The sequence below is a fragment of the Vitis vinifera genome, chromosome 7 (assembly GCF_030704535.1).
Source record: "Vitis vinifera cultivar Pinot Noir 40024 chromosome 7, ASM3070453v1".
NCBI classification, from domain to species: Eukaryota; Viridiplantae; Streptophyta; class Magnoliopsida; order Vitales; family Vitaceae; genus Vitis; species Vitis vinifera.
The window spans coordinates 27,366,266-27,394,019 of NC_081811.1; the positions used below are offsets into that span (position 1 = coordinate 27,366,266).

Genomic DNA, 27,754 nt, shown 5'->3' on the forward strand with positions numbered 1-27,754 from the left:
GAGATCGTATTATACTTAATTTTTTTATTTTATGGTATTCTAAATTATTATTTTTATTTTCATATATTTTCCTTTGGTTTTAAAAAGAGGTAAAAATAACTTATTCTATCTATTTCATGGATGGATTGTCTTGTATTTTTTATTTTTTTTATCTTTTTGCATTGAAAACACATAGGAATATGTAGCCGCAAATATGGACTGGCTGTCATGATGTCATCACTGATCTCATCAGTCATATCTGACCAATTCCACTGGCCTTTTGCGCCATGGTGAAAGATGACTGTGAAGCGCGTGGATGAAAGCCAACCGACAAAACTTACTCTTCAATTCTATGAATTTTTTACATCCCATTTGGATATCGCCAGAAAGAGGGTTTGGACCGTCTGGAATTATTTATTAGGATAATGCCTCCAAATCGTTAATTGATTTGAAGGGGAAAGTTTCAAATAAACAGGAGATTCCCAATTCCATAGCATTAATTCTTCTTCACTCATGGCTGCTGCTCTGAGTTTGAGTTTGAAGCTTGTATGTTTCCATGCATTCACAATTTCTCTCCTTGCCTCCAATCATTTGGGACAGTCTGCAGACACATATATAGTTCACATGGACTCTTCAGCCATGCCCAAACCCTTTTCCGGCCACCATGGCTGGTATTCCTCCATGCTTTCTTCCGTATCAGATGCTTCTACACCCACCGGCGCCGCCGTCACCCCGTCCACTACTGCCAAGCTTATCTATACTTACAGTAATTCCATAAATGGCTTCAGTGCAAGTCTCACTCTTTCTGAGCTTGAGGCTCTCAAAAAGTCCCCCGGCTACCTCTCTTCTACTCCAGATCAGTTTGTCCAACCTCACACTACCCGCAGTCACGAGTTCCTTGGCCTAAGGCGAGGTTCCGGAGCATGGACTGCCTCGAATTACGGGAATGGCGTCATAATTGGCCTGGTTGACTCCGGAATTTGGCCTGAAAGTGCTAGCTTTAAGGACGAGGGTATGGGAAAACCTCCCCCTAGGTGGAAAGGTGCATGTGTGGCGGACGCCAACTTTACTTCTTCCATGTGCAACAACAAAATCATTGGAGCTCGGTATTACAATCGAGGTTTTCTAGCTAAATATCCAGACGAAACCATTTCGATGAACTCTTCTCGAGATTCAGAAGGACATGGAACCCACACTTCATCGACGGCTGCAGGCGCCTTTGTGGAGGGTGTATCCTATTTTGGGTATGCCAATGGTACTGCTGCAGGCATGGCACCACGGGCCTGGATAGCCGTGTATAAAGCGATCTGGAGTGGAAGAATTGCGCAATCGGATGCTCTAGCCGCAATTGATCAGGCAATTGAGGACGGTGTCGATATACTGTCCTTGTCCTTCTCCTTTGGAAACAACAGCTTGAACCTGAACCCCATTTCAATAGCTTGTTTCACAGCTATGGAGAAGGGCATATTCGTGGCTGCGTCGGCAGGAAACGACGGGAACGCCTTCGGAACCTTAAGCAATGGAGAACCATGGGTGACAACAGTTGGTGCTGGTACCATGGACAGAGATTTGTATGGCATCTTAACTTTGGGAAATGGAGTTCAAATCCCCTTTCCTTCGTGGTATCCTGGGAATCCTTCTCCACAGAACACGCCATTGGCTCTCAGTGAATGTCATAGCAGCGAAGAATACCTAAAAATTCGAGGCTACATTGTTGTATGCATAGCTTCTGAATTCGTCATGGAAACCCAAGCATACTATGCCAGGCAAGCAAACGCAACAGCTGCTGTCTTCATTTCTGAGAAAGCTCTGTTTCTGGATGACACCCGAACTGAATACCCATCTGCGTTCCTCCTTATCAAGGACGGCCAAACTGTCATAGACTACATAAACAAGAGCAGTGATCCAAGAGCGAGTATGGCATTTCAGAAGACAGAAATGGGTACCAAGCCCGCTCCAATGGTGGATATATATAGCTCAAGAGGGCCATTTATACAATGCCCCAATGTCTTAAAGCCTGATATTCTAGCTCCTGGCACATCAGTTCTGGCAGCATGGCCTTCAAATACTCCAGTTTCTGATAATTTTTATCACCAATGGTATTCTGACTTCAATGTCTTGTCTGGGACATCCATGGCCACTGCTCACGTTGCGGGCGTGGCTGCTCTAGTAAAGGCAGTGCACCCAAATTGGAGCCCGGCTGCCATTCGATCTGCACTGATGACCACAGCTAATACATTGGACAATACTCAAAACCCCGTCAAAGAGGTTTCTAATGATACAGTCACCGCACTAGATATGGGAGCCGGCCAGGTGAACCCCAATAAGGCACTTGATCCAGGGCTCATCTACAATGCAACTGCAGAAGATTATGTGCAGCTTCTTTGTGCCATGGGCTTCACAGCAAAGGAGATTCAAAAGATTACAAGATCCTCCTATGAATGTTTGAACCCGTCTTTGGATCTTAATTACCCATCTTTCATTGCTTACTTCAATGATGAGAGTTCAGCCCCAGATGAACTTGTACAAGTATTTCACAGGACTGTTACTAATGTTGGGGAAGGGCAGTCCAATTATACTGCAGAACTCACACCCCTGAAAGGATTAAAGGTGAAGGTCGACCCAGAGAAATTGGTATTCAATTGCAAGCATGAGACGCTGAGCTACAATCTTACTTTAGAGGGCCCAAAATCCATGACAGAGTATCTGGTATATGGCCATCTCAGTTGGGTCTCGGATGGTGGGAAATATGTTGTGAGAAGTCCAATTGTGGCAACAAGGATGGACCCCGGAATGGCTCCTGACTTCTTCGGTGGTTTCTGAAGCTACCATTACTATTTTGAAGTATCCTTTCCGCCTATGGCATGGATATGTGTCATGCGTGCTCTGTGGTTTTGCATCACAATGTTGAAGTAAATAAATGTGGCTTCGCATCTGTGGTCTACCATCACTGTATGCGCGTAAATAAAAGTAAAGATCATTTACTTCATTTGTCCTGTTTTCTAGCTCTTCTGCCCAAAAAGCGAAGCTCTGCATACAGCCATTATGCCTAAAGTTTTCCCAGACCATCACATCTTGTACTCTGCCATCTTTGCTTCCATATAATATGCCACCAAACCAGGGATTTCCAACTTTGTCTACATTCACAGCAATGAGGTCCATGGTTTTTGTGCAAGTCTCACTACCTCTGAGCTCCATACCCTCAAAAATTACCATGGCTAGTCTGAATTTGACCTCGGTGCAAGGCCAGCAACAACCCTTGGAGAAGACGTCACAATTGGGTTGGTGGACACCGAAATAGTGGAGAGTGCAAGCTTTAATGACGCTGGAATATTTGAAATTCCAACCAAATGGAAAGGAGAATGTGTGAAGGGATTGGGGTTTAGTTCTTCCATGTGTAACAAGAAGCTGATTGGAGCTCGGTTTTAGAATGAGTGTTTGCTTGATGTCGTGATACTGAAGGGCATTGAACTCATACTTTATCAACTGCAGCTGGAAATTATGTTGAGGGAGCATCTTTCTTTAACTATTATGCCCAGGGGACTGGGAGAAGAATGACCCCAAGAGCTCATGTAGCACTGTATAAGGTGCTATGGTATGCTGGGGGCTATGCATCAGATGTTCTTGCTACCATATCGTTGTCTTTGGGCATAGGTGGACTTCCATTATATAAGGAACCTGTCCCTATGGCAACATTTGCAGGTATGGAGAAGGGTGGTATTTTTGTTGCATCATCAGCTGGAAATCAAGGTCCATGGCCTGGGACTCTGCACGATGGAGTACCATGGCTATTAGATGTAGCTCTTGGAAATGGAGTTTCAATCATTGGGGCATCACTCTACCATGGAAACTGATCTATTGCCGAAGCCTGACCGTATGGCTCAAACCAGTCCGGTTTCAGAGTACGGTTAAAAGCACCTGTTTAGTAAATTCAACATCATTTCCAGAACATCCATGGCATGTCCTCATGCGGCTGGACTCAAGGCCCTTTTGATGGTGGCACACCCCAGATGGAGCCCTGCTGTTGTTTAATCCGCCCTGATGACCACAGCCGACACGAGTGACAGTACACTAAACTACATCAAGTATATTGGAGATCAGAGTAAGTATGCGCTAGTCCTCTAGCCATGGGATCCGGCTGGCAATGGACCCTTGGACTCATATATGACATAACTTCAGACGACTATGTGAGGCTCCTCTGTGGTTTAACTTTTAAGTTATTCCATCAAGCAAATTCAGATCATTACATGCATCTTCAGACACAAAAATTGTGAAAATTTTTCATAGAAAGGTGGCTAACAAGGGAGATGGAAGGTCACCTAATAGTGCAATTGGCTCCATTGACTGGTTTTCAGGCGCTTCCAAGCACTTCAGTTTTCAGTCACAAGTATGAGCAGAAAGGTGCAAACTAAGTATAGAGGGACCAAGACTCAAAGACAGAAGTGCCGGTTCATGGTTCGCTTAGTTGTGTGGAAACTGAAGGCACACATGCGGTCATCGGAAGTCCTATAGTGGCTAGCAGCCTCAGTTCACAACCTTATTAATCCTCAACAAAGCAACCCACACTTAAGCTGATTTAATGCATATTTTTTATATGAGCATGATTTAATTATCATAAAGTAAGGTATTGATGTCATAGGAATGAGGACCAAACAAGTTTTGAAGTCATTGTGTAATGTTGTGGGGTCGAAGTAAATATGATGAGCAATGCCCAATTTTAGAGTAACTCCCCCATAAAGGAAAAGAAAATTTACACAGATTGCATGTGACTTTCTGTGCAGTTTCATATTGAAATTGTGATTGAAGAATTTGGACTCTAGCCCCATCACACTCTATTAAAATCATGGAGAGGATGGTCTTCCATGTTGTAGCCCTTGGATAAATAAACCATTATTCAAACTCAATTTATCCTTTTGAGTATGAAAGTGGTTGTTAAAAGTGAATATATTATTTTTAAAAAGCTTCTTTTTTTTAATATATATATATATATATATATATATATATATATATATATATTCTTACAAAACTTTACTATTCAACTATTTTTTTCACCTAATTATTACTAAAAATTTGACGAATAAAAGAATATTAATGAAAAAAAATAAAAAAGTCACACCCAAAGTAGAATTGGAGTATAGGACAAGAATCTCATACCCATACCCATGTCATGTTGTGTCAACATAAATGTATTTGGCACAATTGAAGGATCCAGTATTATAAATTAATGTCTAATCAGCCTCAAATATGTGGTTTTGCAAACTCTATTCTGGTGTCATGAACATGAGAGTATGCTGCTGTGGTCGTGCCAACACAATCTTGGCGTTATGCATGTGAGAAGTTTGTCTTCACCATGTTTCACAGGCTTAATGCCAGCATACTTCATACCATCGTCCTGCTTTATACGTAATAAAGCTAACAGATGGGACCAAAGAAGGAAACGCTACCACAATTTATAGCTGGGCCCAAGGTTAGATCTCAGCATGAAAGAAATAAAATGTGCCTTATAGTGATGTATTGCCAATTGATACTTCTTTTATAAGAGTCATAAGACAACCTCGCTCTAGCCATTCGTAATTTATAAGAGTCGAAACTGTTTGGTTGGCACCGACAAATATGGCACTGAACTTAGCGGGATCCAGCAAATTTTGGGACCTCATGGTCTCATCCTTACAATTGTTTGTACTTTCAAGGCCACATTGAGGTGAAATTTATAAGTAGATCGTTCATTAGATTCCAGTGAATCCTTGAAATTAAGTTGATCAAGAAATAAGAAAATGTTCGATTTGGTAAATATTTGGAGAATATAAAATTCTTAATCTAAAACAACTCTCAAACAAAAAGTACTATTTTTGAATCATACAATTTCTCAAGTTATAATCAGCTTATTGGGTAAGACAGAGAGATTGATTAGACTGAAGTTTCCTCGCAGCCCACATAAGAGTTAAAAATAATGATAAAAGGAAAAGGAAGCTTAACCTCCTTCAATATTTTGAAGTGGGGGAAATCTAGTATTGATTTTCATAGATTGTTGCTGCTGCTCTTAATCTGAGTGAGACCTGTAAGAGATCACAACAATGTCAACGCAGGGAAAGACGGATTCCGACGACACGAGCTTTGCTGCGTCGTCACCTCGCCGGCCGCTGTACTTCGTTCAAAGCCCATCAGGAGACTCCCACGATGGCGAAAAAACTAGCATGTCGCTCCACTCCACTCCGGCGCTCAGCCCCATGGGCTCGCCACCTCACTCCAACTCCTCCCTCGGCCGCCACTCCTCCTCCACCCGCTTCTCCGGCTCCGGTAAGACGTCCACCAACGGCGGCCACCACCGGAAGGGTGAGAAGCCATGGAAGGAGTTTGACAAGATTGAAGAGGAGGGCCTTCTGGAATTTGATGGAGCACGACGCCGTCCCTCTCCTCGCTGCTATATCATCGCTTTTGTCGTCGGTTTCTTCCTCCTTTTCTCTCTTTTCTCATTGATTCTATTGTGTGTGAGTAAATCCCACAAACCCACCATCACTATGCAGGTGAAGTACTCTATTCTCAGAAAACCCATCTCCGGATTCATTTTTGTTCATCACCTTTCCTCACATTTAGGTTTTCCTTTTCCCTGATCATGAAAACAGAGCATTAGGTTTCAGCAATTCTCCATTCAAGCTGGTGTAGATTCCTCAGGTGTACCCACAGATATGGTCTCGGTGAACACCATTGTGAAGTTCAAGTTCCGCAACACCGCCACATTCTTCGGACTCCACGTCACATCGACACCTCTACACCTCTCCTTCTCCCAACTCAATGTCGCCACCGGAATGGTAAGGCACCCCACCCCCACATCCCATGACCTAAAAGGAAAAAAATTCAAATCCCATTTCCATTTTCATCTGATCATTTTCTACACGTTGATATCTGTGCAGATGCAGAAGTTTTATCAACCAAGAAACAGCCATAAAACGATCAAAGTGATAGTGAGGGGAAGCAACATTCCTCTGTACGGCGGAGGGGCCAGCCTGAACATTTCAAATGGCACAGTGAGTGGAGCAGTGCCATTGACACTGAGCTTCACGGTTCGGTCGAGAGGATACGTGCTGGGGAGACTGGTGAGACCCAAGTTCTACCTGAGGATGAAGTGCCCAGTGGCCATGGACTTCGGTAACCCCAAAAAGAAGGTTTCCATTCCACTAAAGGATTCCTGTACATACCGCCGTTGAAATGAGAGAGCGTGAGCGAGTGACATGCAGCCTGCTATTACTTCTGAATCTCAAATGACTGGTGTTTTTAGTTTTATTTTTATTTTAACTTTTATTTAGGTTTCCATGGAATTGGAGATTTTAAGAAAAATTATTAAATATGTTTTTTACTTGGAAGCTTCCTGTTGGCTCCAATCTTTGTCGCTTGCTACAGATTCTGTTTGCTTATTGTAAAATTTTGTTGCCTAAAAATTTCTTTTCATGAGAGAAAGTATCGTAAGCTAGAAAAAAGAAAATTACTACCAATGTGTTTTGCAAGTGTTTCCAATAATAGTTTTTTATTTTTCATAATAAAAAAATAAGAAACTATTATTTTTTGTTTTCAAAAGTATTTTCAAAAAATATATTTTAGTTATTTTATATTATTTTTTAAAAATAATTATAGAACATGTAAAATAATTAAAAATAAAATTATGGATATAAAAATTATTTTTAAAATATATTTTAAAATATTAAAAATATTTTAAATCTTTAATAAAATTTTGTTTTATAAAATATTATAGAACAATTTTCAAAAATTGTTATCAATAATTATTTTTTAAAATAGTTTTCAAACAGAACTAAAAATGTCAAATTTTCTTAGTTCATTCAATAACAAGAATAAAAATAAAATATAACAAATCTTATCCAAAAATTATTTCTTTTTTTAAATTTTCATTCTGTTTGAGAAGTATGCCACCAAACAAAATTTGTTAGAAACTATTTATAATTAAAATGTTTTAAAATTATTTATTATTTGTGTAAAAGTGGAAAGAAAAAAATAATAATTTAAATCGAAAAAATATTTTTTATTCTTAATTTTGTTACTTTTCTCTTTATTTTCATTTTTCCAACTTTTGAAATATGAATACAGGCAACAAGGAGAAATGGAATTGATTCAAAATAGAAGAAACAAATTTATTTTCTATAAGGAATTTTTTAAACATTTCTAAGAATAATGAATGGCGGTTCAAAAAAAAAAAAAAAACCACAACAATCAATATAGAAATAATCGTAATTAAATATACTCATAAAATGGTATTTTTAGAAATATTTTTATTGTTATATATAAAGTGATAAATAAATTTGTTTGGAATTATTTTGAATTGTTAAAATGATTATTAAAAGAAAATAATACTTTTAACATTTTTAAATGACCTCTTTTCAAAAATTGCTTTTGAAAGCAATACACATGCTTTTGACATCAAATTTATTTTTCTTCCTTGAAAAACAAGTATATTCATATATTTTAAAATGTCTTTTAGAATATATAACCCACCAACGTGAGGTGGGCTCAGATCACAGGCCTACGGTCCGGTGAGCCCAAAGGGCCTTGAGATGAGGTCCATAACCGTGGGCCCTTCCCCAAATCCGTGAATCTTTGATCCCAATGAAATAATAATAAATTATTTAAAGGGCAGTTGGGAACTTGGAGTCTTCGTCGCACCTAAACAAAACGGAGACTATCTTTCACCAAAAATTCCACTCTCAAAAGTCTTGGAGGAGGGTGAAGATTTCACATTGCATGTAATAAATTAATAATCCTAATGTTTAATCAGGTTAGGTCCACCCATTCATATTTTTTATATTTGACCATTCTTCTCATAGGAAAATTAAATTATTTTTATTTGTTCATCAGGGTTCACATTTAGGTTAGTTTCTTAGTTTTAGACATTTAAATCAAAATAATAATTTCAAATGGATTAATTTAGGTATTAGTCAAATCTAATCCAACATAACCATAAAAATAAAGAATTTATTGAAATCAATAAATTATTTTTAGTTAAATAATAAAAAATTAAATAATTTGACTTTTTTCTATTAAGTAAAAAAACTTACGGTCGGTTGGTGGGGCGGAAGTTTAACTTTCTTTTTTTTTTTGCATGCAAAATAGCATATATAAAAAATAATTTGTAGATGAGTGCACACTAATTATTGATTGAATGAGCATGATTTTTTTAATTATATTATGATATTAATAGATATGAAATAAGATCTTTACAGATATGGGATCTGGATTGGTGAGCCTACTGCGAGGCCCCAATCCAAGATACATTATTACATTATAGATTTGGGTATAAATAAATAATGATATTAGATTGTATTATTTTTATTTCATCAATTATGATTAGTGATTACTAAGGAGGGTAAATAATTATTAGTATCGATGAATAAATGATGAGAAAAAATATAATGATGAATGAAATATGATCGTAATAAATTCTATTCCTTTCGGGGAAAAATCTTCTGTACACTCAGGCCGCTTTGTCTGGCCAATCACAAGCGTTCAAACTACTTGAGGCCATTGGTATGTATTCTAGTTATGTACAAAATAATGAATCCAATAAGTGAAGATCAGGACCGTTGGATTTGATGAAAAAAATCTTCCAAAATCTCTGAACCTTCTCGTCGGTTCGCCGATGATCACCTGACGGCGAACCAACTCTCCGAAACGGACCAATTGGGCGTCTGATCGGTCACCAGTTGCCGGATTCGGTCCGCGGGAGATGTCCAGGAGTGAGATGATGAATTGAGCCATGAATTGAGGTCTCTGTCGAAGCAGGCCTCAGAATCCGGCGTCGGTGAAGGGGTGTGATCGGAGGCCCATTCCGGAAAATCGAAAGGACTTCTTGGGGAAGTGGAGGCTTCGTCGGACTGTTTCAATGGAACAGTCACGTCGGTACCGGCGACGAACGGATGATCAAGAAGCATCTCCGCCGTCCATCTCTTTCTCGGATCACGCAAGAAACACTTTTCAAGAAAATCTTTTCCCTCCTCAGACAACTCCGATGGAGTCTCCGGCGACGCTTTCCCGCCCCAAATCCTAAACAACAACGCATTCGCGTCAGTCCCCGGCTGGCACTGCCACGCTGGCTTCCCACTCGCCATCTCCACCACCGCACATCCTAGAGCCCAAATATCGGCCGCAGCGCTATGCTCCTCCCCGGACAGACACTCCGGCGCCATGTACATAGGCGTACCCCTGAACCCCTTCTTCTCTGCAACTTTCTCAGCCTTCTTCGCGAGCCCAAAATCTCCAATCTTGGCGCAGAAAACAGAGTCATTCGAAGAACAGAGGAGTAGGTTTTGAAGCTTGACATCGCAGTGAACAAACCCAACTCCATGAATGTAATCAAGCCCTCTAAGAATCGACCTTGTATATCTCTTAACATCGGATTCAACCAAAGCACCAAAATCCCTGACATAATCGGCCAAACTCCCACCAGCAGCGTACTCCAACAACACGTTGTACAACTCTCTACCGCCCTCACAGCTATACTCATCGCCATAACATCGGAGAACCTCCTGGCAATCCCCAAGTCGACTCAACACTTGTGTCTCGTTCCTAAGTGTAGCAGAGTCCTCAACCCCACAAGACTTCACAGCCATCAATGGAGGAAACCGATCTTCCCCGGCCCTCGAAACGGCCAAACTGACGGTGGCGAAACTCCCACGGCCGATGGTGCCGCCGCGAACCCACGTCATGGTCGGTGAATTTGGAGATGATTGAATTCTTGGAAGTTGAGAATGGGGTAGTTGCGGACTGCTGGAGAGGTGTATATATACTCACAAATTAAAGGTTAAATAAATTTGAAATTTCCAATTAAAACACGTGATTGGCAAGGATATTTTGTCTGCGGCTTGCTTCTCAATTTCGTTGAAATACCTCTGGTCCTGTTTGGAAACGTGAATCTTATATCTGATTTTTTTTTTTTTCATTTTTTAAAACAATTTCCTTTTACTCGGAACACGCGGCCTTATGAGGGGTCAAATTACCAAACTGCCACCCTCTGATGTCATGCCATTGGTCACGGACACACCTTCTCTGTATCGTCAACTTTCTTAAAATTTGTTACTGTGAAATTATTTCTAATTATTTCATACTTCTATTTTTTAGAATTTTTATTATGTTCTTGAATATCTGAAACCTATCGTTTGAAGATTTTGTCTACAATAATTTGAACCTGCCAAGGATTCACTAGTGTTTGTGATTTTGTTTCCTTTTAAATCAATGATATTATCAAGAATAATGTGTCATTACAAATTTACCCTCCACCCCCATTTTCTATATTTCACTCGTAATTATTTAAATTTTACTAAGAAATTATCAATATTTAAAAATAATAATTAAACTTGATTTGAAAATATTAAAAACATAGATTAGTATTCATGAGTTAAAAAAAAACTATTAATTTTTATTTTTAAAATTACAATCTTAAAAAAAACATTTAAAAATATTTTAAGTACTAAATTTTTAAAAAACTATTTTAGAATAAAAAAATTAACAACAATAATACATCCACATGCTATTCTTCTTATTTTTCAAACCAATAACACCAACTTCAAACTTATAATCATTGAAAAATCATCTACAAATCATATGTTTTTTTCCTTGATAATATCGCACATATTTTTGTTATGATAAATGAAAAAATATTTCGTATTTTTCACTCTTAGAAAATAAAATAAAATATTTTTTATGAGTACTCAAAAATAAATAAATAAATAAAGGAAAGGGACCAAATCCCATATGTTGATGGCAAAATTCCCCTGCTACAATAATCGTCACCAGCAACGGAATCTCGATCAACGCGTTACAGTGAATCTTCCTTCCTCCTACAAAAAAGATGTCCAGATAGGTTGTTCGGACACACCCTTCGATGATTAAGTTAGTATTTTGGAAGCTGTTGGAAAATAGGGTTTTCCTTTGGGAGTGTCGCTCCATGATTTTTGTCAAAAATGTTTATTCCTTAGCAGGATGTTTATCCCTTGTTGCTTATCTCTTACCTTACTGAGAATCTCTTTAGAGTTTATATACGAGTCAGAAAGTATGGTCTCGCTGTGCTAGCGGGTCTCATCGTCATGATTGCGGCTCATAAGGTAGTGAAGTAATCATGACGTTTCTGGTGCGAGGTGACAGTTGTCAAGAAGGTATTCAGGCGGTGGATGTCGCCTCAATTTATGACTTTAAATATCGGGAATGTGTCAGGAGACCTGAGAAGACTTGAGAATGTCTTGTCGAATGTATCTTGCATTAAAGATGAGTGACAGCTCAGGAGACTTGGTCGTTAGTATTGTCGGTGCTTTTTGATTGTGGGCGGAAATTGATCCGGCAAATCGCGAGCGTCTGACGAGCCAAGCTGTTCGGGTAAGCGTCACCAGAGGATCCGAACATGTCTGTTCGGGGAAGTTGAATCGTTTTCCTCTCTCACTCGGCGATAGGCGCCGACTGCGAAATATCTGGAGAAGATGGAACGTCGGTCGGACAGAATTCCGGATGTGAGATATCCGGGTGGAATGTCGGTGGAGAAGAATTCCGGATGTGATATACCCGGGTGGAATGTCGACGGAGAAGAATTCCGGATGTGATATACCCGGAGAAAGTGAGATGTCGGTCGGACATAATTGCGGTTGTGAGACATCCGGATAAGATAGAACGCTGGCCGGACAGAATTCCGCATGTGAGACATCCGGGTGGAATGAATGAGAATTTTCGTCCGGATGGAATGAGCGATGCCATGTGTCGCAAGGGAAAGGGAGTTACGCGGCACTTTTTAGGGAAGATCCCACACCATAGGGAGGATAGGATAGCATAATTAAAGCATAAAGTGAAATGCAACCCTATTGATCACTGTGGAAACTGGCACCAGTACCCCCAATCCATGGACTCATCTCTTTGTTTCTTCAAGGAAAAGAAAAGTAACCAAAGGGTCATATTCCCTAATCATCAGGCAGGTGGGGCAATGAGTATTTACCAGCCTCGTGTGTATAATCAAATAGAATAGGGTTTCCTCCTAGACACAAAATCTTCGAGCCGTGTCTCATGTGCCTCTTCCCACACTCACCCATCACTTTTTATATTCTCTTTCTCCTCAACCATTTTGGCAAGGAAAATAAACATGATCATCACATATCTTATCTTTGCTTCATCAATTTCCTACTCTAAAATAATAAGCTCCGGTTTGAAAGGGAAGTAAAATAGGCAACTCCCTGAAAGTGACCCTTCACGTCTCGTGGGTATTTTTTTTTTCTTGCTTGCTTACACTGTCAGCCATCATTCCCTCTCAAAATATTGTGTTGTTCGGTGGGTTTTATTAGGGTGGTTGTCAAATTGTTGACTCTCTCTCCCATACTGTAGTTAATTTTATATTTTGTAGAATTATTCGGGTTACATGGTTCCTTGAAAAAAGGGAGGCTGGTGGATAAAAAAAAGGAAGGAGGGTTCAGGTCTCACAGAGGGTAACGTAACCAAATTGGGAAAACATTGAATTGTGACGAGGTTCCAGACCCCTGACGGAGGGAGGGAGGGAGAGAGGGAGAGAGGATCACGTTTTTGGGCTGCGAAGCCGTAGCAATCACATGTAGGCACGTTGCTCACGAGACTAGAAAAAAGAAATACAAAGAAAGAGAGAGAAGGACCAGCAGGTAGGATTAGAGCTGCGCGGTTGCAGGGTTGGGTCCCAGTTGGGGGATCGTTGCTTACCGCACAAGACTTTTCGTTTGGGTTTGGTGCGAGGCACAGACACAAACTCACAAGGGTAGACTGGCAGTGACATGAGACGTTTTAGTAGTTAAATTCGAAGCACCAGAGCTGAAGATGGGTCACGTGCTCAGTACCTACTATTTTTAGGTGAGATGAGGGTAGTAGCTCTGGCTGATGATAATCTCTGAGCCTGGAAAGTAGTAGCAGTTTCACCCTTTCCTTTCCCCCCCTCACGCCCATCAGGCCATCACCATCCACACCAATATTTTAATACAATCAATCATCTACTCTAATTTCTTACGAGGAACATAGAATTAACGTGTCATTATTAAGTGATGAAACGGCACCTTATCTCATCCTCACTAATTAATTGTCTAAAGATGGTTTCAATAATAATTAAATGATATTAAATGCCATGTCATTTTACAATTTATAATAATTTTTTAAGCAGATGCTAGTACTAATTAATTGAAGTGCATGATGGGGGGATTGTTGAAGTTGCTTGCGCTGCTGCGCCCATTGAAAATTTCCTTCGGAAATGCAATTCCTGGTCCTGAGAAAGGGGGTTCCTGCTGATGCTTGCCTGTGAACCTTTTGGAATACGTTCCTTAGACTTGGAGGATGCAAGGATGGTCCCCCGTCAGTGGCCTGCCCCACAGCCCACGGCTGCCATCATCGTTTTCCAAAGATGGGCTTGTGTGCTGCTCCAATGTTTTCATGCTTCACCCTTCTCGGTAACATGCATAGGGATGACAACACGATCAGGTTATCATATTCTTATTCTCATATTCTTCTTCTGATCCGATTCCATTTATTTATATATTTTCAAACATTTTCAACTGTTTTTATTTTTAAAACTTTTGAATTTTATTAAAAATAAATATAATTTATCAATAAATAAATATTATAAATACCTATAATCTAATGTTATGAAAATAAATATTATCTATATATATATATTAATAAAGTTGAAAAATGAAAAAATTTAATTAAAAATTTTTTATATTTAATACTGTATAAAATTAAGACGGTATTGCGAGACAAACTTATACCCGAATTCATATTAATCCCATTCATTTTAATTCAAAATTCATCTTGTTAGGGGTATGAAAGAATAATGTATACCTTATAAAAGTATAAAAGAATTGAGATTCAGATACGAAAAGATATTTATAACCAACTTTTAATTAGTTGTCAATTTATTTTACTATGACAAAAAAAAGGGGACCATTTTTTATCATAGAAAAATCTTTTGTATTACAACTCTATTTATAGATGAATGATATTATGAAGAGCGGACACTGAAATAAAAACAAAAATTGAAAAAAAATAAAAATCAGACGAAAAGATGGTGGCCTGATGAAAACGAAAGATAAAGACTGGCAGCATTGTTCCTTCTACAAATTGATTTAGTATGATGCGTGTGTTACGAAAGAAAATGTCAGTCTCAGGGACATGACCTTCTCTATACAGAAGAGTCGCTGCTGATGGCAGAGAACCAATTGGGAAAAGATCTATTTCTACCCCTCCATCAAAAATCGTCATATTCTCCCCTTCGTATTCATGGGAAAAGAAAGAAAATTCTCAGATTCGTCCGTCCACGCCTGAAACCCTAAGCCCCACGTGAGTCCAGATACGGCGAACTGTTGGTGGGAGATTTGTGACCATTCTCCATCAGCCGACGGTGATATCACCCTACACGCACATATATTTTAAATAATTAACCGACGGTCCAAAAATCCCTTTAATATGAAGAAGTGGGCAGCCGAGACCCAAGACCATGTGGTGCGTCAAATGCGGTGAGTGGTGGCGTGAGGCTGTGAGCATCAGCCAAAATTTCATGTAATTTATCTGCGGTGGGTGGGACATGGTCTGCAGCCTCGATCTCACATGAGCCCCTAACATTCAAGTGGTGGCGCCACTTGCCAGCCATGTTTGATTTGACCCCTCAACATGGCATGGCTTCCTCCCCCCGTATTGTAATCTGGACCATCCGTTTGAAACACCCTTTCGGTTCAATCATCATCATCACGGGTGGACCGATGAGCCGATTTTGTTATTGGCCTTCACAGAAGATTGTGATTGGCCCACAAGCACATTGATGGTTGTTTTTTTGTTTTTTCTTCATTTAATTGTTGGTCTATATAGGAATGAAAATGATACAGTTTGGGATCCTTTGTTTATAAAGATTAATTAATTTAAATGAGGTAAATATGCATAAATATATCTTATAAATAAATAAATATTTGAAAAGTAACTCTTTTTTTATTTTTTTTATTTTATATAAGTTAAAAATAAAAAAATAAAAATTTTAATTTATTTATTTTTTGCCAAATTAGGTCAATTGGCGTCTCAAAAGGCATTGGGTTGACTTGATGGGTGAGTAAGGCTTTGTTCTTGGTCATTTTTGGATGGGTCGTGCATTAAAACTTTCCCAAGGAGTAGAGAGATGAAAGGAATATGCCAAGTTTATACTAGTCAAGTTGAAAGAATAGAAGAATAGATTCATTAAGCAAGTTCAAGTGATGAAGTGTGTGGGTTGAGTTTCTTGGAAGCAGCCTTGGGGCTGCCTCTAGCATGGTTCATTGAATACGTAGAAGGCATTATTGAAAGAGATTGGTGAAAGGTCCCATGGGCCATATGATGGGCTAGGTTCCGTTCATAGTGGTTGGGACGAGAAACGCCACTCGGAAAATTCTAAACACATGGGCAAGAGGTCACGTTGACTTCTGTTTCCAACAAAGTTGTTGGCAGGGATTTAAAGAGGGGCTATTTATTTGACTATATTTTTCAAAAAAAATAAAATATCTCCATTTTTAGAGTTAGAGATGCCGTGTTTCCCTGATTCTTACAATTCTTTATAAAAATACATGAAGATGTTTTAAATATTATTTTGTAAAATTTATCATATTTCCAGTTGACTCCAGAGAATTGGAACGTTGACGGTAGGTGCCAAGACTTGGATTTGGTGGTTGTAGCTAATTTAGAGACGTGAACTTGGCTGAACATGTTTAACACGAGGATAATAGGGCTACCTGCTTCCGTTTTTGCCCATTGACTGAGAGCCCATGTCCCAGTGCCAAGAACCCAATCATATTTTTCAAAAAACAAACCCATTTCAGTTTATCTGTTCCTCCAAATTTGACTAGATAAAACCGTAATTTTAATTTCCTTAATTTCCAGTGTTATGGGGGTGATGTTCTACTTTGACAGCAGGTTGACTTAGTCGATCCGCAGCCATTCATGGATGTGGATTAGACTTCTCACAGGGGAGAGGTTTTTATATACCAGTCAAGTCGAAACAAAGGCTTTTCGTTTGGCAAAGTTCAAGTGGTGGAATGTGGGTCAATGCCCAACCATTGTGACCTTTTCTTATTGCGGATGCATCTGTTTATCCATATTGACTAAGTTCAGAGGAAATAGAGATTAAGAAGACTAAAAGGAGATAATGATGAATATTCTCATTCTCCAGATGACTCAGAAATAGGTTCTTGGCCTTGAGTTTTGCCCATTCAGTGAGCCCAATGATCATTTCAATTCCAAGTTCCAACAGTAAACCCATTAAGTGATGTCGAACCGCTATCACAACTGCTGCATTGGAACCTCTAATTACCACAAGTATTGCTGTGTCCTCCCATATCAAATCTTTACAAACTCATCCCTATCTTATCACTTTTTCCACTTAGAATATTTATAAATATACTTAAAAACATTCATCATTTTATAATGAAATCTAATATTACAACTACCTATCAATATAATAATTATTCTCTATAAAAAGGGATATATATACGGATTAGAAATTTGAGACATTTTTCAATAAAAATTAAACAACATATGGGTATCTAACTCTTCATGATTTGCTCATCTCCTAAATTATGCCTACAACTTGAGCATAGTTTTTGCATAAGACTCCCCTGAAGGCCCAAAAAGAACATGACACTTTCGGCCTCTTTTAAGTTTGGGATGAGCCATCTCCACAATCAAATCTTGTGAACAAAGCATTAGGCAGGACCAGGTTGTCTTTTTTTTGGTAGGATATCTAGAACTTGGCCATTTTACGGGCCTCTTTCAAAGACTATGCCCATGTTGTGGGGTTACCCACCAACAAAAGTTTAGCATACGAAAACCCAACTTTTCAGCGCTAGCAGGAGTTGTTTCATCTCAGAAGTTTTCATTCTCGTAGGTAAAGGGAGATATTTCATCCCACTGGTTGACATAGTCTTCACATATTGAAATCTGCTGGTTGTCATTGTCTTTCATTTCATCAATCACTATTCACTATTGTATTTAGGGCATGGGCCATTGTTACAAAATCTGGTTGGAGCTCGCTCATCTTACTTCATCAATAACATGAACAATCACTCCACCAATAGCTCATCCAAAAGGAATTCAATTCCCAAATTTTATACAACAAAATCACACCACCTCGCCTTCTGACATACATCTGTCCAGGGATGATGACAATGCTTTAAATATGGTGTTGTAAACTGAAAGACCTAAATGTTGGATGCCTTGGAGCAAGTCACAGTACTCTGTTACCGTCCACAGTATCATTACCCAAGGCAGCACAGCCTGCTCATTCAGATTTGTGGTCAATAGAGCTATTGAGGATAATCAACAATGGTCATTTCCTTCAGATATTCCTTAGGAGATTGTTAGGTGTATTCAGGAAGGGATGGACCATACCAACTTATCACTCTCAATACCATTAACATTTAACCCTATACCAATCCATAGAATAGAATCTCCAAAATGCAGGTAAATGAAATAATGCAGGGAATTGGGTTATTGAAATTTGATTCAATATCAAATGCCGGCATTGTGCACACTTCAAAATAAATTAATTTCCTAATATATATATAAATAATAAGTCTGTAAACACATTGTTTAAAGCTTACACATGAAAATAAATACCAAACCACAAACTCCTCGTACAACATCAAGATGATGCAACCAGATCTGCAACTCAACCAACCATAATCAGATCCGCAAGCCTAAAAAACAAACACCCCATCAACACAAACCCCATACCCATCTCAGAAACACAGCAGCAGAGTGGAAATAAACGAAGACTAGGCTTATCTTCGGCAACGAGTGATGGTGGAACAGCCTCTGGTGTAAGGGCGAACGGGGCCTCTAGCTTGGAAGCAGTTGTGGGTGTAGTAGGACCTGCCTGAGCGAGGTGGGCATGGGATTCTATTTGCAGAGAGAGCTCCGTAGGAGATATAGTACCGCATTCTGTGCCAGAACATGGACCTGCGGTCGATTACCCCATCTGGGTCTTCCCCATCCTCGTCCCCAAACTCGTTGTAGAGAGACATTGTTGAAGGCCATTCCAGTGAATCTGTGATGAGCTTCAAGCTCGACTCATCCACCTGGGCAACAACAACAACATTAGAAATGTATACGAAAAAGGCGCAGAGAACGAGAAGCTTGGGAAGCGATGAACACGCCATTGATGGATGGGATACAGAAGAGAGAGGGGCAGTGGTTCAAAATGAGGAGTACAGAGTGTTGAGAAGAAGAGGACGGAGACAAAAAGAGGGAGTCACATGGGAGGGGTAGAGGGAAAGGGGGTGTTTGGTGATTGGGTTACAGCTGTGACTCATTAATGCTGCAATTCAGGCTTTTTTGTTCTTTCGAATTTTCATTGGGTTTTTTTTTTTTTTCATCATTTAATTCAAATTTAACGTCGGCCAAATTAACAAATTCACATGTTGTAAGCCCCTAACCAATTATTTTATCTTTTAAAGGTTTTTATTTATTTTCAAATTAATTGTTAAAATTATGGTATTTTATTTTATTAAATGATTTTGGGTTAGAAAATATAAGAGTTAAATAATGAGGGAAAGTGTGTTTTTTACTTTTTTTTCCCCGATGGGCCTTGCCGTAGGACGCAGGTAGTTGGTTGGGCACAGATTTGAGGCTTTGTGGGGGATGATCCCTAGTTCTGTGTCTGGCCCATTTAGATGTCGTCCTTGCATATCTACTTTAATACATTGGTCCTTTCTAAAATATCTCCCAATCTTCCTTCACATTTTTAGATTTATTTTTACCACTTCTCCGTACATTCTCTGTGTCATTTTTTCTATTTTCATAATGCATTGGCTTTTGACGAATTAAAATCACATTCTATTTTCAAAATGCAACAAAGTGAAAGACACAGACTCTTTTCGTTTAAACCATCTGAATGACGAAGTGATCAAAATCTAGGCTGCACAAGCCCAAAGGACAAACAAAGCCCTCCAAGCGGCACCCTTAAATCCTAACACCGCCCAATATTGTTTGGGCCGGGCTGCTCTCTTGTTCCAAAGCCATATCCCAAACAATCACCCAACTTTGTTCTTTTTCTGGTGACTCTTTCTCACGACCATGTCCATGACAAGTTTGATAATTAGAAAATATAAAATAATTTTCTGTTATTAAAGAAAAAAAAAAGTGTTTTCAAAGATTATTTTAAGTTTTTTCCCTTATTTTTTTAGGATTATTTAAAAAAATAATTATTTAGATATGAAAAATGATTAAAAAAAGGGATTAGGAATATTTTAAGTTATCAACTTTTATTTTATAAAACATTAAAAATTATTTTTTAAAACTCATTTTGAAAATACATGCCAAACAAAACCTAACCTTATTTCGTGAAGACAAAGCTAAATATACCATCGGATATAATAAGAGAGAATTATCATATTACTTATCCTATTTCGTGTTCAATCAAATATTGGATAAGATGAATGATGTATATTATTTTTTCTCTTTTTTATATTCTTTTTATATGAGAAATGTTAATCTTCTATTAAGATGTGAGATATGCATATCTCATGTATTATTATTGTTTTTTATCAATTTTTTATTTTATTTTTTTACATACTCTTTTTGAATAATATTATTTTTATTATGAATTAAATTTATGATTAAAAAATAAAAATATTATAAAATAATATTAATATAAATTTATATATAAATTATTTTTATATATTGAATGACATCATATAATTTTTTTATTTATAAAATTTAAATATTTTATTCATGAATATTGTTAAACATAATAGAAATTTCATTTTTTAAATAAAAAAAATTAGAATATAATATAATTTTTATTTTAAGCATAAAAAAACTACTATATATTGCATATTGTTTTTTATAATACAATACATCTTATTGGATATGCTACTTTAAGATATCATATTCTATTGAAAATTATATCTTAAGATATGTATTTAATGAACATATCTTATTTTATCTTGTCAAACACACATAAACTAATGTTACGCTTGGTTGGTGGGATAAGATATAATAGGATATGTATATCTTATGATATTATATATCCCATTAGAAATGAAATGCATATCTAATTAAGATATGATTTTTAATAGAATATGATTATTTTATTATGTCAAACAAATATAGAGTAAGTCTATGTTTGGTTGGAATGATAAGATATAATAGAATATGTATATCTTAGATATTATTTTCAATAGATTATGATATCATTAGATTTGCATATCCTATGAATATGATATTTTAAGATAGATATATTATGTTATATTATATTTATATTTAATTTGTAAAATGAATAACAAAAATGATATGAAATATAGATTATTTTCATTGTTTAAAATAAAAATTAAATCTCATTCCAATATTTTCTATTTAAAAATTTGAAATTTCCTTTATATTTACCAATATTCATATATAAATAATTTATAATTATATATTAATGTTAGTTTATAAATTTTTTAGTTTTTAATTTTTAATCATAAATTTAATTTATAATAAATAAAAAATTGTTTTGTAAAATAAGTATATAAAAAACATATAAAACATTGATAAAAAATAAATTTATGATATACAAGATATACTTATATAAAAAGAATAAATAAATAAAAGGTGGAAGATATATCCAACCACTTACTTTATTCTATACTTAGTTAAACACAGATATGAGAACTCATCATATTCCATCCTAAACCAAATATCAACCAAACATGGGTTAAGGCTGTAAGAGCAGACAAAAAGATCATCCCCATCATGACAACTGGTGCGACAGAGTAGTCTCAAGATCAACACTAGATCGCCGGGGTCCCTTTTATTATTTGTGGAGTTCTCCCTCTGCAAATATGGCAGGAACGTGAGGCCGGTGCAGACTGCATGGTGGTTTTATTGCTATCTATGATCCCACATTGATGACTGATGAGGCAGCCAACCCAACCCAATCCGAAAACTCACTCCTCCAAAACAGTTGGGCAGAACAGAGTTGGATTTTATGAACATTCAACATATGTGTGAAAGGAAGGCGTGATCTCTTTTATTTTTTTTGTTTTGTTTTTATGAACCCTTATCATTAAAGTTGACTATGTACGTCGGTCGAGATTCCATTCATCTACCACTTCCTTTTTTATGGCTCTTCTTAGACTTTTGAATTTTTCAGATTTTAAAAACCTACACGACAGGGTAATGGGTCTAATGACTATAGCCGTTAAGCTTTATATATATAAAAAAAGAGCTTTTGTGTTGTTTTCAACTGGGGAAGTACTCATATGGCCGACTTTTTATGCCTACTCTTCTTCTCTATCAACCTCTCCAAAATAAAATTATACAATGTTGGTAAGGGTGTGAAAAATGTAAGTTTAAAATTATGGTTAAAATATATTTTATAAAGGCGTTTAGGATGCAAATGACATAAATTGAGATTCTTAAATTAGATTTTAACCATTTTTTCTATTTAATTTGTAAAACAAAACCTTTTATAACGTATTCGATATCATTCTTAAATGCGGTGATGATCTAAGAAACAAAATTTCGATTTTTTAAAACCATGTAAAAAATTGATAGTAAGTAAAAGGTTATTATATTTAATGAAAAAACTTATTTTTCGAAGTCATATAAATAAAGATGGTCAATCATAAAGCTTTTCGCACTTTTGGTATGGAGTTATCAATAATCTAGATTTAAAGATTCATGTCATCTACCCAAATTTTGACTTCAACCTATTTGGTAGCGTAACATTTTTCGACTTCCAAACCTTTCAATACACATTTTAAGTTCATTAATGTTGAAGATTAAAGAAGTGAACCAACTTTTCACGGTTTCTTTTTTTTTTTTTTTTGGCCCTTTTTTCTTTTTCTCTGAAAGGAAATTGGAGAAAAAGCTCAATCAATGTGCTTTCATTTTGCAGAGGTATGGAAAAGCTACATGCAGACATAATGGAAAATATGAAATCCAGAGCCAGACAACATCAAAAGAAGCACCTCTCCACCCGCTGTTTGTCTGTGAATTTGCAAGTATATATGAAGAAAGAAAAAAAAAAAAAAAATCAACCCATTGAGATGAAAAATAGTATGTGGGTCCACTCTATGAAGCTCTACTTCCCATATTTTCAAGTAATCTTGGAAAAATGTTTCATTTAAATTATATCTAAGTTTAAATGTGGTCAGCAGTCAGAGCATGGGAGTCACAAGTCTCTATCCCTTTCCCTATTCCACTTGACCTTTTCTCAGTTCTTCCGAAGGGAACATGTCTCTTTACTTGTGTCTTCTTGATAGATTTGTTTATTATTAATAGCTTCTGTTTTTGTGGTGATGGGGATTTATTTATTAGTCCCCCGTGACCAAATCATAACTTTAAAACAAAGATAATTGGGTCAACTCCCATGGTTCTCTAACTTATTATATGATTTATGTTGATATCTATGTGGATTCTACTACGTCACATCCCATATGCATGAGATTAAATTTAATTAAGTTACCAACCAACTGATTAACATTAATTCTATATGGTTTAATTAGTAATATTATTATTAAAAGTGGGGCTGATTTAAATATTTAGATGTTGCGTAGGAGTGTCCACCACGATATCTCTGGGGTCTGATGATTCCAACGCTGAATTCGAGAACTGTACAAGTTCAAAAAACGACACCGTTTCATTGGATCCCAATCTCAGAAGTCTTTCTACCTTGAAGCTCAGTCGTTTGTTCACATTTCACAAATGTATGCAGGAGTTCACCACTGTAAAGTTAGTTAGCAAACTCTGGAAATTCACCAGCATATTGCAGTGGAGGTCAAATCATCACCAGCTCCTGATCCGTCTAGGGAAGCGTGCCAGATCAGAGGGTCTACACCTTACAGCTCTGCACCAGGATCTAGAGAATTACTACTGTAGGTCCCCACCCCCACCCCCACCCCCACACCGGGATCTCACGGCGGCCGGCCGGTGGTGGTGACATTTCTGAATTAGGGGGTTGGGTTTCTGACAAATGTCATGTGACTGTGGGGTTGCCACATTTCTTTATAAAAAACATGTAAATCTCAAGGAGAATCAAGGGGAAAGTCAAGAACTTTTACCCAAAGGAAGATGGGCTTTAGAGATAATGGTTCATGCACCTTCATTCAAAGAGAAATCTGCATTAATCCGGTCCATTCTCATCTGTGGTCCCAGTTAGACTACAAGTCTAAAACCCCATGATCTTATGACCATTGATTTTGGATAATTTGAAGCATTTTTAGGGTTTTATGGGAGATCAATGATGGGGTTCCATTGATGATGATCCCTCCTAGAGGTTGCCCCATTGAGTGGGTGCTCTAATTCTAGATCGGAGGTCTTCAATTCATCATAAATGATTCTGAAACTTTTGGGTCTGCACCAATGAAAAGAGGGGAGAACCTTTCCAAAAACAGAAAGAAAAAGAAAAAGAAAATAATTTTCAAAAATGATAAAATATTGGGTGTTTTCTTTTCATGTATAAACAATTGTGAAAATATTGGTCACAGCTTGCTATATATAGGCTTTCTGTGAGCCTGCTGGATTGTTAGTCAGTTGCCCATTGTCCTATACTTTCTATAGCTGTTTTATTCTTTTTCTTTTCCCTTTTTTTAATCAAACTTTTCGTCATCTCCTTGCTCTGCATATTTCTGATTCATAAAACCCTACTTTCTCTAGGCCGTCTTCTCTGTCTTCCCCAACCCTTGCTGTTCCCAGTCTTCAGTTTCTCTCTTATTTCGTTATTGAATCTAGGGGAAAGCGTGAGGATCCATGGATATTGATGTGCTAAAATCGACAGTACAAGATCAGATGGACATGATGTCAATGATGATGCAAATGGACAAGCTTCCTGAACTCTTTGGACCCTACCAGGAGCCTTCCGAATTGCCGGAGATGGAATTCTCCGGCGGTGCAACTGCCACCACCATAGGAACTGCACCGCCCATGTTCCATAGCCCTCTCATAAATCCATCTTCCTCCATATCGTTTATGAGCACCCCAGTCCAAGAACCCATGACACCACCTCTTCTTCCCCATGTGGGCTCTGGGAGATTGAAAAGTGCCGGTGAATTATGCGGTGTAAATCCATTTTCACCTCCCTCAGAGAAGAAAAACTCCATGGCAGCAATGAGAGAGATGATATTCTCAATTGCCGTGATGCAGCCCATTCACATAGACCCCGAGTCTGTCAAGCCACCCAAGAGGAGGAACGTGAAGATATCCAAGGATCCGCAGAGCGTGGCGGCGAGGCACAGGAGGGAAAGGATCAGCGAGAGGATAAGGATTCTGCAGAGACTAGTACCAGGAGGAACCAAAATGGATACAGCCTCAATGTTGGATGAGGCTATTCATTATGTGAAGTTTCTGAAGAACCAGGTACAATCACTGGAAAGGGCAGGAGCCCATAGGCCAATGGGTGTTGTTGGGTTCCCAGCAACCACAACCTCAATGGCCAATCCCAATTACTCATCTTTGGCCAAAGCTTTCCAGACTTCTCCGATGGTGGGCTCTATGCAGATGTTTAGGTGAGAGAGAGAGCAAGAGAGAAATTGTGAGTTACAATTAATTGTTTTGGACATATGTATTGAGCAGACTGCAGAGGGCATAGAGAGTTTTTACCTCATCCTAGTGTAATTCTCTAACCGTTTCTAAATCCCTGTGCTTGTTGTATCAATGCCTCTCTCCATGCAGAAAATGATAGACTCAGGTGTCTTATATCTAAAAGTTACATTCTATCATGGTGTTATCACATCCTGTATTATGTATAATATATGTATAAGATATATATAGGATCTCATGAATCAGTTCATCCAGTAATGTCTTCATATACTTAGAACTATGATAAAGGAGCTGCATGCTCCACCGCAGTGAGAAAATTAAGTTAATTTCTTATGTAACTTGCATCCCAGCCTTCTTGTCATAAAGATATTTACAATGAAATCCAGACAATGTTGGTGTACTATTGTACTAGCAGCAAGCTGTATTTCTTCAAATCTGATAAACTCCCTAATGATCCTGATTCATGGAAATATTCAGCTTCTGAGGCCATTTTTCAGTAGTAGACCCACACTAGAGTGTAGTACACAGGCACATCACCCTAGTCATCAAGCTAGCTTCGGTACTAAAACACAGCATGAGTAGCATGATTCAAACTATAACAGCTATAGAATCATTTCCAAATGAAAAAGACACAAGGTTTGATCCGGGTCATCTTACTCGGGCGTTTTGTGGTTAGTCATATATTTTTAGGACATGTCAAGGTTGGAATTTTTTTCTATAATCAGCGTCCTCACCGGTCTAATCAATAGTTCTATTCATGGGTCAACAAAAATGCACCAGGAATCCACGTGAAACACTGACTTTCCGATGATTTGATAGGTAGGCGTGACGGTGACATTGGTTATCCTCTGCCCCCACCTCTACCTGTGATGGGTTGTGACCTTAATATTTCTACATGCTCATAATGTTATGGTCCGTTTGGAGTTTTGGCAGTTCATTCCAGAGGCTTCATATATTGTTTTCATTGAAGAAAATAAGTCAGGACAAACTTAATGCCATGATTTGAGTACATGTATAGGATTCAACTGTGTTACAGGCACTGTCTAGTCTCTACTCCTTTATACATAGTAATTGCATTCTGACCCTTGAAAAGGGATGAAGATATAAAGGAGCTGCAGTAATCACATTATGCTGCTGGCTACTATTACTGGAGCCCCAGCACAGGAAAGAGACTTTTCTCCAAGATTATAAAGTTTACACCGAATGCCCAAAAATGTGGAATCCAACCCAATTAAATCAATAGCATGGGCAGGTGTTTTTCTTCTTCTCTTTTCCATGTGGGATTGCATGGCAGTAAATACTCCCATAAAGGGTTTATGGAGCTCCCCAATCCCACTGCTTGGGAGAGAGGTATAAGGAATGCAACTTGAGTTTGTGGACCCTTGCACTGCCACACTGCAACTGTCTATTTAGTAAAGTAATTATAGATAACAACATTAAAATTAACAAATGTTTTCTGAAAAAAAAATTGGCCAACTTTGATCTACAAGTATGTGTCACTTAAAGTGTTTCAAACATGGATACAAGATCCATTTTAGTGAGGCAATTAACCATGCACACAAAAGAGGGTTCAGATGAGTGAACGATTTCAATTTAAAAGTTAAAACTAATAGAGGCATTAAAAAAAAGGAAGCCAAAAGGAAGGGTAGGTTGCCTCCTGAGGCAGGGTCGAATGATAGGAGTGTTCATGTCTCAAGGATCATGCCTCACCAAAAGCCATTAATTCATTCATGTCATTCATATCAATTTCAAGGATCATAAACAAATATCAAAATGAGAAGGGGAGAAAATATTTAAAGAAATGGTCAAACCACATCTAGCAAAAAAGACCCATGTGAGACAGACCACTAAGGCTCCAACATCCCCATAGACCCATATACAGGCTTTTATTATTACAGTAGAGAGGGGGACTCCCCTTTTCATGGGATTAGGGCACTGCCTCTTCCACCCCACAAGTGCAATGTATCAAAGTCTGACATTTTTCTTTTCTTTTCTTTTCTTTTCTTTTCTATCTGCTCATTCATTTGTTCTCTGTGATGGGATAAGTTCTCATGTTCTTTGTGACACGGAATAAATGGTTTAAACCCAAGACTTCTAGCCATTTGATATTCCATTGCCAGAGTAAAAAGGTGAAATAACTACACTCCAACAGCCAAAAATTACTGACAGAACTAACCCACATGTATATATATACATGATTGGGTAGAGGTACAGATAAAACATGTCCTTGCTAGAGAAGCTTGAC

The 27,754-nt window shown here is 37.8% G+C and overlaps 5 protein-coding genes across 5 annotated transcripts; 3 read left to right on the forward strand and 2 right to left on the reverse strand.

The window, feature by feature from the left end:
- The first annotated feature begins 394 nt into the window (after nt 1–394).
- LOC100266245 (subtilisin-like protease SBT1.9) lies at nt 395–2,968 on the forward strand. Its single transcript, XM_002277863.5, has one exon. The coding sequence runs from the start codon at nt 493–495 to the stop codon at nt 2,800–2,802; it is 2,310 nt and encodes a 769-aa protein (XP_002277899.1). The 5' UTR covers nt 395–492; the 3' UTR covers nt 2,803–2,968.
- Nucleotides 2,969–5,923: 2,955 nt separating this feature from the next.
- LOC100249074 (uncharacterized) lies at nt 5,924–7,340 on the forward strand. Its single transcript, XM_002277831.4, has 3 exons — nt 5,924–6,503; nt 6,603–6,788; nt 6,891–7,340. The coding sequence occupies exons 1-3, from the start codon at nt 6,054–6,056 to the stop codon at nt 7,182–7,184; spliced, it is 930 nt and encodes a 309-aa protein (XP_002277867.1). The 5' UTR covers nt 5,924–6,053; the 3' UTR covers nt 7,185–7,340.
- Nucleotides 7,341–9,399: 2,059 nt separating this feature from the next.
- Nucleotides 9,400–10,752, reverse strand: LOC100259363 (mitogen-activated protein kinase kinase kinase 20). Its single transcript, XM_002282650.5, has one exon. The coding sequence runs from the start codon at nt 10,686–10,688 to the stop codon at nt 9,627–9,629; it is 1,062 nt and encodes a 353-aa protein (XP_002282686.1). The 5' UTR covers nt 10,689–10,752; the 3' UTR covers nt 9,400–9,626.
- A 7,773-nt stretch (nt 10,753–18,525) lies between these two features.
- LOC100264539 (protein RALF-like 34) lies at nt 18,526–19,287 on the reverse strand. The gene has a single exon (XM_002282632.3). It carries the CDS (start codon nt 19,143–19,145, stop codon nt 18,768–18,770), a length of 378 nt encoding a protein of 125 aa, XP_002282668.1. The 5' UTR covers nt 19,146–19,287; the 3' UTR covers nt 18,526–18,767.
- Nucleotides 19,288–24,519: 5,232 nt separating this feature from the next.
- On the forward strand, nt 24,520–25,664 carry LOC100254182 (transcription factor HEC2). The gene has a single exon (XM_002277814.4). The coding sequence runs from the start codon at nt 24,721–24,723 to the stop codon at nt 25,477–25,479; it is 759 nt and encodes a 252-aa protein (XP_002277850.1). The 5' UTR covers nt 24,520–24,720; the 3' UTR covers nt 25,480–25,664.
- Nucleotides 25,665–27,754: the final 2,090 nt, after the last annotated feature.